The sequence below is a fragment of the Phodopus roborovskii genome, unplaced genomic scaffold, assembly GCF_943737965.1.
Source record: "Phodopus roborovskii unplaced genomic scaffold, PHOROB, whole genome shotgun sequence".
NCBI classification, from domain to species: domain Eukaryota; kingdom Metazoa; phylum Chordata; class Mammalia; order Rodentia; family Cricetidae; genus Phodopus; species Phodopus roborovskii.
In genome coordinates, this window is record NW_026126480.1 from 12,150,223 (window position 1) to 12,162,788 (window position 12,566).

Below are 12,566 nucleotides of genomic sequence, written 5' to 3' on the forward strand. Positions count from 1 at the left end.
AAATCAGTGTGGTGGTTTTACAGGAAGCTGAGAATCGATCTACCACAAGATTCAGCTACATCACTCTTGGGTATATATCTAAAAGACTCTACATTTTATTACAGAGACACTTGCTCAAACATGTTCAATGCTGCTCTCTTCATAATAGCCAGAAATTGCAAACAGCCTAGCTAACCATCAACAGATGAATGGATAAAGACAATGTAGCACATTTGCATAATGGAGTATTATTCAACTGTTAAGAAAAATGAAATTATGAAATTCACAGGTAACTGGGTGGTGGTGGCATACACTTTGAATCCCAGCTCTCAGGAGGCAGAGGCAGGCACATCTCTGAGTTTGAGGCCAGCATGAACCACAGAGCTAGCTCTAGGACAGCCAAGGCTACACAGAGAAACCCTGTCTCAAAAAAGAATAAAAAGAAAGAAAAAAGAAAAAAAAAAAAAGACAAGTTGTATGTTTTCTTTTATATGTGAATGTTAAATTTTAAGCTTTTGATATGTGTGCTGCAATCCAAATAACCACAGAGGTTAAGTACTTAGTGAAGAACTAGGGGGAGGAGAGGATCGCCCAAGGAAGAGGAAAAAGACTATAGTGTTACAGAGAGACAAAGGGAAAATGGGAGGATAAGATAGGGAGGGGGATGGGAGAGAAGGTTAAAGGAGAGAATATGAGGGACAACTAACACTAAAGGCCATTTCAAAAGTCATATGGAAACCTACTGCTATAGAAGTGTCCTAAAATAGATACATGAAAGGAATCTAAATGGAGTCTCCAAGTAGTAGGGGAAGAAAATGTCTTAACTACACAGGCTACCCAGTGAAACTTCCAGTGCCAAGAATGGGTTGCATCTTGTTGAGCCATTGGCCAAAGTGGCCCTATGAAAACTCCCAAACAGCAAGGAGAACACTGATTGTTCTTCACAACCTGATGATAAGGCCCTACTGCTGAAGACAACACTCATGTCATGCACCCGGAGAAGCTGAGCTTGTGCCTAACTAGAAGCTTCATCCCTAATGACTAGCATTCATAGTACTGAAGATAATCTCTGCACGTTCCTGGGGGTTAAATAATCAATATCTCCCAGCTACAAACCCTGTGACCTACAACAGTGACCTGCCTACAAGATATACAGTACAATAGTAGCACAAATGTTACAGGAATAATCACCCACTTTCTGATTGGATCTAAAGTCCACTCCATGAGATGGAACCCATTTCTGACACTACCAAAGTGGCCAACAACCTGAGACTAGATAGGCCCTGGCCTAAGGAAAAACCTACTACTATTATTCTGCTAAAGAAACACAGCAATAAAATGACTCCTAATGACATACTGCTATACCCACAGACCAGTGCCCTGCTCAACCTGTATCAGAGAAGCTGCTTTCGTAGTTGATGAGAATTAACACAGGGACGCACACTAAACAATGTGAAGAGAGTGAGAGACTTTGGAACACTCAGTCTTGTGGATGAGATGTCTTCATCAAAGCCCTCCTAGCGAGGCTCAGGGATTTATATGGAAGGGGGGTGAAAAGACTATAGGCGCCAGAGGTGATGGATGACCCCAAGGGAACAATGTCGTCTAGACACCACAGGACTGATGCACATAAGAACTCACACAGACATGGCAATGTGCACAGGACTGCACAGATAGGGTCCCAGCACTGAGGGGGAAGTAGACATGGGGTCCCACACCTAACCAAGAAGCTATCTGTAATTGGTATCCTCTGACAAAGGGAAAAAAGTCACGTTTCTACAATGAAATCTCATGTGGTATATCAACTACACTTCAGGGTAGGCCCCATGCCCAGGAATAGTTAGCCAACACAAAACAAACTCAATGATATTTTTTGTAGACTTTTTGTTCAATTTTGTTTTGCTTGGGCATTTTTACATTTGTCTTACTGGTCTTTTGCTTGTTTTGATTTTTTTTTTCATTTTGTGAGTTTTGTTTTGTTTTGGTTTCATATTTTTGCTTTTGAAAGAGAAAAAGAACATAAACTTGGATCATTAGGGGGTAGGGAGGATTTGAGAGGAACTGGCAAAAGCGAAAAACATGATCAAAACATATTGTATGAGAAAAGATTTTCAATTAAAAAAGGGACCCCTCCTGATAAGATAATTATGAGTCAAACCTTTTATAAACCACTTCTTATGTGGTACTGTGTTATTGGCATTAACAAAAAAGGGACTGACCCATGTCAATAATTTTTATATTGATTACCTGTTGAGAGATGATCAGGATGTATCATTTTGAATACAATGATTCAAACTAAATATTCTTAAAAATAATCTCACTTATGTTTTTAACCTAAGCAATATATCTACTAGAAAAATTATTTACATTAGATCTACTTGGCAGGCACTGGTCTATAGACATGAGAGAGCTCGGTGCCAACAGGCAAATCATAGGCATAGCCTACAGTAAGAGAAGGAAACAGCAAACAAAACCAAATCCTTTAGTTCCAACAAGAATACTGAATCCCAATCATCCCTACCTCCAGGAACAAAGTGAAACACTTAGGGTTGTGATTCACAACCATTTGACTTCAGGTACCCGGTTTTTGTTCTTCGGTGGTAAACAGAGGAAGTGTGTATTCTTGACACACAAGAAGAGATCACTTCTTTTTATACAAAGGGGTTGCTGGTATTTTTCTTAGAAGTATCCCTTTGTACGTGGGCTACCTTATCCTCCAGTCAAAGATGTGAGCAAGATTTACAAAGGGCATTGGCCCATACTCTGTACTGCAGACCTGAGCACCACAAACCAAGAGCTATTTCCTAAGAGTTCAAAAGTACCAATGTGCATGCATACAAATTGTTTTTTAAAGTAAAAAGAAGACAGTTAATACTGCAACATGGATGAGAGAGAGCTACATGATGATCCACCCTTAGCTGAGGAGCTATAGGCAACTGATGGCTGTTAGGGGAAGGGAGTGGCCACTACTAGGTTGCACATGTTCCTGTAGATGGCACCACTTCCATGCACTTACAAGCTGCACTAACCAGACTCGTGGGTTACTTAAAGAAATAAGAAGACATGAAGGTGGAAGCATTGGGAGAAGCAGGAGGGCTTTGGGTTGGATATGATCAAGATACACTGCATTCATGAAATTGCCAAACAATAAAAATATTTTAAAAAAAAGAAATATATTTCCCAAATACTTCTAAAACATCTCCATGTGCAAGGTACCATGGGGGCTCTGAAGAAAACAAAGTGAGAGAAAATTTAAAGCATCTGAAGCAAAATGTCTACTTATCTAATATTTAAATTATTGAGATAAAGACCCACACTTTTGACAGAGCACAGATTCCACATCCCTAGCCCCAGTGCGTGTGTGTGTGTGTGTGTGTGTGTGTGTGTGTGTGTGTGTGTGTGTATATATATATATATATATATTCATAAGAACCTCTGACTTAAAGGACAGGGGACCTTGACCACACAATGTTAAAGCTTTGCAATCTACTCTCTCCTAACCTTCTCCTGAAGCAATGATTGAGCATGGAAAGAACTAGTCAAGTGTACCTGAGAGAAAAGAATCATACAACACACCAGCTTCTAATACCAACAACTTACCGTGAACACTGCCCAGGAAAGGGCAGAGTGGCCTCCTCCATGGAGAAGCAGCAGCACTGGGCCCTCAGAGCCACTCTTGTAAACTCGGAAAGTGTATGCACAGTTAAAGAAAATAGATTCAAGGTTTTCATTAATGATAACATACTGAGGAAAAAAAAAATAGGCAACAGGCTTATGAAAACTGCAGACTTAAAGGAAGTTAAAGGAAGTGCTTTAAAGCACACTATCGGTATGCCTTATTTCTTTGTTCCTGAAGAGGACTCAGTATTTGGATTCTAGGAACTCCAGTCACTTCAGCTTGCTAGACTCCAAGTATTACTTTCAGGGATTTAATCCTTAATCCATTCCAATATGTTGGACAACTGCAGCCAAAAAGAATTCGGCAAAAGGCTTGCAGGTAATATTCTATGCTACATAAAGGACTTGTGGCAGATAGATAGAAAGAGACAGCAGAAGGAAGACTATTTAGGAGCTACCCAAGTCTAGCTCAGCAGCTTGCCCTTACACTGAGGCAGTCTCTTTGAGAGGATATATCCTTGCCAGTTTCATTCTCCACTTCCACATCTTCCATTGACTCAAAGTACTGACTCCATGGGACAGGGGAAAAGTCCCGCTTCCGTCCAGGGCTAAGGAGAGGAAGAAAAGAGAAAGAGCTGCTTCAAATAACAGTTATTATGCATAAGAAGGCAAAATCTTGATCAATAGAACAGATACTAACTGTAAATCCAAACTGAAAATAGCAAGAGTGTTCATTCATAAAGACACAAAGAATTCATAAAGCATCATATACAGTATTTAAATAAGCCCAAGCAGATTTAAGAGTAAACATTAAGATTTTATACAATTCCAAGTCTGGTGACATATGCCTTTAATCCCAGCACTCAGGAGGCAGAGGCAGGCAGATCTCTTGTGAGTTCGAGGTCAGCCTGGTCTATATAGTGACTTCCAGGACAGCCAGAGCTACAGAGTGAGACCTTATTTCAAAAAATAAAACAAAAAGATTTTATACAATTAAGTCATCGATGTATTTAATTATGGATAAACTCTGATTATCAATGTATATCACAAAATCTACTTTTATCACTGACTCTAGTAAATAGGCTCACTCCTCTTAGTTCACTATTAGTCACTATTATTTTTCCATCACTAATCCCACACTTTTCCAAGTTCATTTTCATTTCCCAATCTACCAAAAGACAACCTTTACAGACTGATGATAGCAGTGTTGAGAACTTTTAGGTATGTTGTTGAAGAGCTGTTTGCACAGCAGAAATGACTTATCTAGTCAAAGGAATACTGAGCAGAATAGAGAAAAACTGGAAAGAACCTAATTATCCATCAACAGGGGATTAACTTGTAGCAAAAAGAAATAATACATAATTCTAAAAAGGGACTACTTAACAATAAAATTGTTTATACATGGATATATATATCTCCAAGAGTCAGGTGTGATGGTGAAAGCTTGTAATCCCAGACCTTGAGAAGTGAAGACCTGAGGACTAGGAGGAGTTCAAGGGAATTAGAGGCCAGTTTGGGCTATGTGAAACCCTGTCTCAAAAATAACAACAACAAAACCCAAGATACACCATTAAATAACAAGACAAACATCATATACATTCTACCACTTGTGTAAAACTGGTTAATCAAGTTCTTTCTGTCTTTGATTGTAGTGACTAATTAAAATAATAAAAATTTTATTAGTTCTCTGAGAATTTTAAACTATATTTTGAATATATAAACCCTTCCTTCCACTCCTCCTTTATCTCTCCCCCTTCCCTAACTCACACAACTTATATGTACCCCCACCACCACACACACACATTTTTTTTTTTTTCCTGAAACCCATGAGTACAGTTGGTGCTGCCCATAAACTCTCGGATATATACTCTTCTACTAGAATAGGATCAACTCAACAAGGGGCACATCCTTAAAGAAAACTGACTCTCCCTCTCTCAGCAGCCATCAACTGCCAACAGCTCCTTATATATTCAACAGCTGGTAGTTGCTGAGCAAATGGATAGGACTGTCTTCTAAGAGAAAGAGAGCCTCTATAATTTCAGCCCTGGCCAGTTTGTTTTATTTGGGTTATGCAGGAATTTCCATGGGAACCCTAGAGGCAGAACATCTAGTTCCACTTACTCTGTAGTCACTCATAAACATGAGGATACATAGGCTAATTTCACAACCACAACATGACCTGCCCAACATATCACAGGTAACAGGGTCTACAGCTCCAAGTGTAAGCTATGGTACCTGTACCAAAGTAGTAAAAGTGCTACCATTGTAGTGAAAGCACCCAACACTTTCACTGTGCACAACAGTGAGCCACCAAGCCAAACGCTTTATTGAAATGATTCTATTTAATCCTTACAAAACATAGTTGTTTTAGTTTCACAACAAGAAGAAGAAGAAAGAAGAAGAAGAAGAAGAAGAAGAAGAAGAAGAAGAAGAAGAAGAAGAAGAAGAAGAAGAAGAAGAAGAAAAGATTTAGCAATGTAAAGTGACCAAGATCAAATAGCTAGAAGGACTAAAATCCAGTTTCTTTATCCTTCAACACTCTTCAAACCACTCAATGCTCTTTACTTTTAGCTTTTCTATTTTCTCTTATCTGCTCTCATTTACACTAAAAAAAAGAGTGGTAAGGCCTTATTTCATATTACCAGAGACTTCATTTTCAGAGTAAATATGGCCAGTTGTACCAATGCCACAAAAACTTTCTGAGTTGGCCAGGAATCAGTTAAAAAGAAATTATTTGTAAAATTAAAAGTTATTTTAGGACTCTTCGCTCCTAATCACCTCTATTTATTTAAAGTCAGATAGATACAAAGCATGGTTCTAACTTATACCAACTCCATGAGCATACCTGGCTATGGAGTCAGTGGTTCTAGACCGCTAAAGGCTGCTCTTACATAAGGAAATTTCCTAGCACATCTTTGGTATCTGCTTTTGAACACCTAATTATTTATATACTCCAAGATCTCAGTTGATTTAGCAAACAATATTAGACATAAAATAGATATCAAGGAACTTGTTTTAATTTTTGTATTCTAGTTAGGCCAGAATACCTTGCATTTGAGAGATGTAGTTTGGGCTCTTTTTAAAAAGTAGTTTTAGGGCAGCATGGTGGTGGCACACTTTTAATCCCAGCACTAGGGAGGCAGAGTCCAAGGCCAGCCTGATCTACAGAGCAAGTTCCAGGACAGGCTCCAAAGCTACAGAGAAACCCTGTCTCAAAATACCAAAAAATAAAAAATAAAAATAAAAAAGGTAGCTTAGGTCTAGGGAGATCACTCAGTGGTTAAACTGCTTGCTGGGCAAGCATGATAAAGGATGGAGCCATGGTGCCCATCTATAATTCCAGCAACAGTGGGGCAGTAACTAGTAGATCATAAGGACCTGCTAGCCAACCAGTCTAACTGAACCAGTGAGCTCCAAGTTTGGTAAGAGATACTGTCTCAAAATAAGGTGCACAGACGTTAAGGAAGATACTTGACATCAACCCCTGGCTGCTACATATGTGGGCATAGCTTTAGATTCTTATTTCATATATCACTACTTTATAGTCATTATTAGCCCATATAAGCCTGAAGTAATAAAAGTTTTCAAAAGTATAACAAGGTTAAATTATACTTTAAAATAAAATGGTATTCATTCAATTATTCAATAAAAATTTGCCAAGACCTTATTTATAAAGCTGGATCTAAAGTGAGTTGTGCGGAAATACTGGGTATAAAGTCATGAACTGTGTCTTTGTCCTCAAGAGTACATAAGTATCTAATACAATATAAAAAACGTTAAAAACCCTGAGGGTTCAGCTAAAGTGCCACAGGTGCTCCAATAAGGAAAGAAAGCTTACTTTCAGCTTGGGAAATAAAAAAGAGGTTTCAAAGAAAAACTATTCTTAAGGGTCTGAAGGGCAGGAGAAGGACCATGGAAAAGCAGTGAGCAAGGTACTGAGGGTAAATAGAGGACAGGGAATAGGTACCACCACAGACACAGTCTGCAGCAAGAGTCACTGGAGACAAAACTGATAACTGGGAAGAAGGGGGAATAGCTACCACAGTTTAAAAAAGCTAAAAGAAGCCAATACAATTCAAAGTATATATTGGGAGGAAGAAAGAATGTTGACTACAATGAAGGAGAGAATGTATGTACGTTCTCAGTTGGGGTGTATGTGTCTGTGTCTGTCTATGTATGTTTGTCTGTGTGAGTGTTTTTGGTGGGACTCCAAAAGTCAAACAGGCATTGGATGGTATAGAAAATGAGAGGCCAATAAAATGTACAGATAAAACTCCCTATGATAAAAGTGCAAGATGAAATTAATTCTGGAGGAAAATATGTTTATATAACTTGTTAGGAAGAGATAAGAGCCTTGATTGGCAATGGAATTAAAAAAGGAGGAACTGACCTTTGAAAAGGTAAACCCACAAAACTCAGGAGTGTCTACAATAGGAGGGACTGCTGACAGAATCACAATCAATTCTAAAGATGAATTAGTAAGTCTTATTTTAAAATAAGAACTACTTTATAGGTCAGTGCACACAAATTATTTTGTATCAAAATAGATTTTAAACTAACAAAATGAATAAACAGTTTCTGTTTTTTGCTACCCTCTTGGCAAAGAGAAACAAACTGTAGAATTAGGCTTCTGCCTAATTCATGGATCCTTTGCTGTGAGCACAGACCACATTTAGAATCTGATAAGAAAATCACACATGCAGGTCCCGTGCATATACAATTCTACTGCTCCAGGAAACCCATTTGCAACTGTAGTAAGACCTGAATTCTGACCCCCAACAACCTATTTCTAGAGAAAAGAAGGTAAGAAAATCACAAGATAATGCACTTTTAAAAATAGTTATTAAACTTGTAATCATTTTCATTTGTTACCTAATAAGTTTATTTTTATAACTCAATTCTGTGTTTCCTGTGTGACACTAAACATATCCCCTAATTTCTATAATCCAAGGCTCTCTGTGTCTGATGGGGCTGTACCGTCAACTTTATACAGGCTGGTTAGAGGACTAAAGTTACCTTCTCACTACTCATTACTCTCAAACCAGATTGCTCCATTTATACATTTTCTAAAAATATTTTAGCTCTATATTTGTCACAGTTCTCCAGTTAGTCCAAGTTGGCACAAAAGTGAGTCCCTGAGAAAGAACATTCCCCAAGTATTCACAGAATCTGACCCATCAATAATTACCATCTGTTGATACATGAAATGAAATGAGCCAATGTATAAATAACACTTATCTTGGTGTCTCAGTGTACATCCATTACTACTACTATTAAATGGCTTGGAGGCTAATAAATACAACTCCCCTTTACTTAAACCTAGTAAGGTTTCCAGTAAAAGAAAATGTGTCACTACAAAATTATACTAACCAAGCTTGCAGTACAAGAGTAAATAAAGGTAAGAATCAACTACTTCAGTCCAGAAACAAACTATAACATAACCCGATTTTCAAAACAGAGATAAAGACAATTCAACAGAGGTCAGAACAGTCTTTCCCACACAAGCTGAGATTACTGAACAACTATGAGCAGTTTCCACCCAACTGCTATATTCAGAAAGACAGCTAAGTACATTTTCATAGACAATAGCATAGCTCTGAAGACAGGTTATCACGGTTTACATTTCATTCCCAATAATGACAAGATTTCTGAGTCACCATGGCCATTAATCTGCCACAATTTCCTCAGCTACAAACTCTTGAAAAGTGATTATGAGTAACCTTCATTCCAGGATCCAGAGCCAGAGAGACAGGGAAACTCAAAGCCAACAGCTACTTCACAACAAAAAAGCATGAGGAACACATGAGGAAACAAACTGATAAAGATTCCACAAACTGAAATTACCAAGATACAGGCTGTTTTGTATATTTAAACAAATGGTAAAAATTAAACAAATATGACTTCAAGAATGGAACAATTGCAAATAAATGGTCTGTTTTGAAGAGATTAGGCAGAGCAAGTGGGAATGTTACAGGCGTGGTCATGCTGCACTGTAAGAGGCTTGCATCATGAATCTGTGGCTGCAGACCATAGCTGTCACCTGTGTGAGTATCTATCCCACTCCCACTCCCACTGTCTGGAACTCACATTTGGCATGATGAGGCTGGTGTGTTGTTCTCTTTTAATTCTTTGTGTCTACACTGTTTTCTATATTCAAGAGAATGACAGTTGGTTGTTCATGCCTGCGGGTCCTTTCTTTACCGATTTCAGCTACCCCTTGCCATCCTTTTACAGCACAGCATGACCATGTCTATAGCTTTTCCATTGTATTAGGTGTACAGTGGCTGGGAAATATGTCAAAATTGTTTAGCAACCTTAGCAATTGGGGAAATGCAAATCAATACAACTTGGAGATTTCATCTAGCCCCCAGCCTGAGTGGCAAAGATCAACAAAACACAAAAAATGATGGAGGGGGGATGTGGGAGAGTGAGTTTCACTCACTGATGTTGAGATTGCAAACTGGGATAGCCACTGTGGAAGTCAGTAAGGAGAATCCTCAAAAAGACACAAATAAATCTATCATATAGCCCAGATATGATTCCTTGGTATATGCCCCAAGGACTCAACATCCTCATTGCTGCTCTATTCACAACATCTGTGCACTATGGAATACTATTCAGATCTAAAGAAAAATGAAATAACGGAATTTACAGGTAAGTGGATGGACTAGAAAATATTATATAAACGAGGTAACCCAGACACAGAAAGGCAAATGTGGCATGTTTTTTTCTCATCTGAAGTTCCTAGGTCCCAATCTTCAGATGTGGGTATACAAAATAGCCATAGAAACCAGGGAAATAAATAAATAAAATTAACAGAACAATCCTATTAAAGTATCATTGTTAAGAATACTGGCGGGCAGGGTGGGGGTGAGATGGCTCAGTGGGTAAAGAACTTATTTAAAAACCCTGGCTGGAGTTGTCTCCAGAGCCCATGTAAATGTGGAAGAAAACTCCACAAAGTTGTCCTCTGGCCTTCACACGCACACCACAGCACGCATGCCCTACCCCCAATAACAATAGTAAATATTCACTGTTATAATTTTTAAAAAGTAAACAGCACTTAGGGTGGATGGGGAGATGGTTCAGGGGATGAGCTGCTTGGCATGCAAGCGTGAAGATCTGAGTTTAGATCCTAGCACCTATGTAGAAGCCAGTGCATTTGTAACCCTAGTGCTGATGAAGAGAGAGGTGGTGTCTGGAGCTTACTGACCAGCTAGCCTCCCCAAATCAGAGAGTTCCAGAATCAGTGAGAGAACCCTACCTCAAAATATAGTAGAGGCTGAAGGGCTGGCTCAGTTATTAAGAGCACTTGTTATTCTTGAGAAGGACCCAGATTCAATTTCCAGCAGCTACGTGTAACTCATAACCACCTCTAACTCCAGTCCCAGGTGTCCAACACCTTCTTCTGACCTCTTTGGGCACCAGGCAAGCATGTGGTAGGCTTGCAGGCAAAACATGTACACATAAAGTAATAAAATAAATAAATCTAAAAAAATGAGGTGAAGAGTGATTGAAGACACCCAACATTGACCTGTGGCTTCCTTATCTACACATGTGCACATGCACATATGAACATGTACATATACATCAGACACATCATGTATGCAAATACTTAGAATAGATAACCAAAGAAATATAACACTTGTACATTGAAATCTATATACCATTAAACAAATAAGAGGAGAAATAACTATACCCATAGATATGAAGACTGAGTATTAAGAAGAAATACTCTCCAAATTAATCTACAGTCAAAGGAATGACTGAAGATTGTAGCTAGCTCCTCTGAAGAAACAGACTAGCTGATTCCAAAATTCACACAGAAATGAAAGGGATCCAGAAGATTCAAGACAATTTTCATAAAGCACAAACTGGAAGCTTCCTCATTTAAACTTACTACAAAGATACATCCCCAAAACACAGTGTGATACCAACACACAGACAGATATATATTGCTGATACATCAATGGGTAAAATTGGAAAGCTAAAAAAAAAAATCTATTTGTTTTGATCAAAGGAATTAAAAAAATATATATCAAGCTAATGCAACAGGAAGAACCCCCCCCCCACCCAAATGTAATGTTGGGATAATCATTGATCCATTTGTAAAAAATTTAACTGGACCTATAAAATATAACTCAATATAGAGTAGGCTTAAATGTGAAGAGCTAAAACTATACTTCTGGTCGGGGGCCAAAGAAACAAACAAAAACCTATTAAGGACAAGAGGCTGAAGAGATGGCTCAGCTGTTAAGAGCACTGACTGCTTTCCCAGAGGACCCTGGTTCAATTCCCAGCAAGGATATGGCAGCTCACAACTGTCTGTAATTCCAAGATTTGACACCCTCACACAGATACACGCAGGCAAAACACCAATGCACATAAAACAAAAATAAATTATAAAAAAGAGAAACGTTAAAAAACTAGAAAGAGCAAATTCTTTTCAGCCTGTTTTCAGACTCGTTGGGGCTTCTGACTCCTCACCTTTATGGTGCAATACAAATTAGCTTGTACTTTCACTTGCCTACAAATAGTCTTCAGTTTTTTTCTCTTCAAAACAGCTCACTTTCTTCCATTTGTTTTCTATCTTCCTAATCTTGTTGCTATCCTATCTTCCTGACTTTTGATTTTATTCCTTTTTCCAATTAATTTTCTACATCTGAATGAGATTTTGACAGATTGGTGGTGGCAAAGATAAACACACATTAATTTCTAAAACTTTCTTGCTTTTAAAACCAACAAAACTAAGACATTGTCTAAACTCTAAACACCTTGTCTAAAACCACAGAACACAGATGAGCTCTCAGGTCATTTTCTTATCAGTTCTCCACACTCTCCTCAAAATAATATTATGTTTTCTATTCTTGAAAACATCAAAGCTGGCAACAAACCCCAGCTTTTTAAATCTTCCTTAGGAAGATTTAAAAGAAAACCTGTTCCTACTGTAGGGAAGGAAGCATAACAGT

The 12,566-nt window shown here is 38.3% G+C and overlaps 1 protein-coding gene across 1 annotated transcript in view; it reads right to left on the reverse strand.

Moving 5' to 3' along the window:
- Ppme1 (protein phosphatase methylesterase 1) overlaps positions 1–12,566 on the reverse strand; it is a 47,493-nt gene that overhangs the window by 24,787 nt on the left and 10,140 nt on the right. Inside the window, exons 2-3 of the mRNA XM_051192343.1 lie at positions 4,111–4,205; positions 3,580–3,671 (exon numbers count right to left, since the gene is read on the reverse strand). Coding sequence (XP_051048300.1) covers positions 3,580–3,671; positions 4,111–4,205 — 187 coding nt within the window. The remainder of the gene's footprint in view (positions 1–3,579; positions 3,672–4,110; positions 4,206–12,566) is intronic.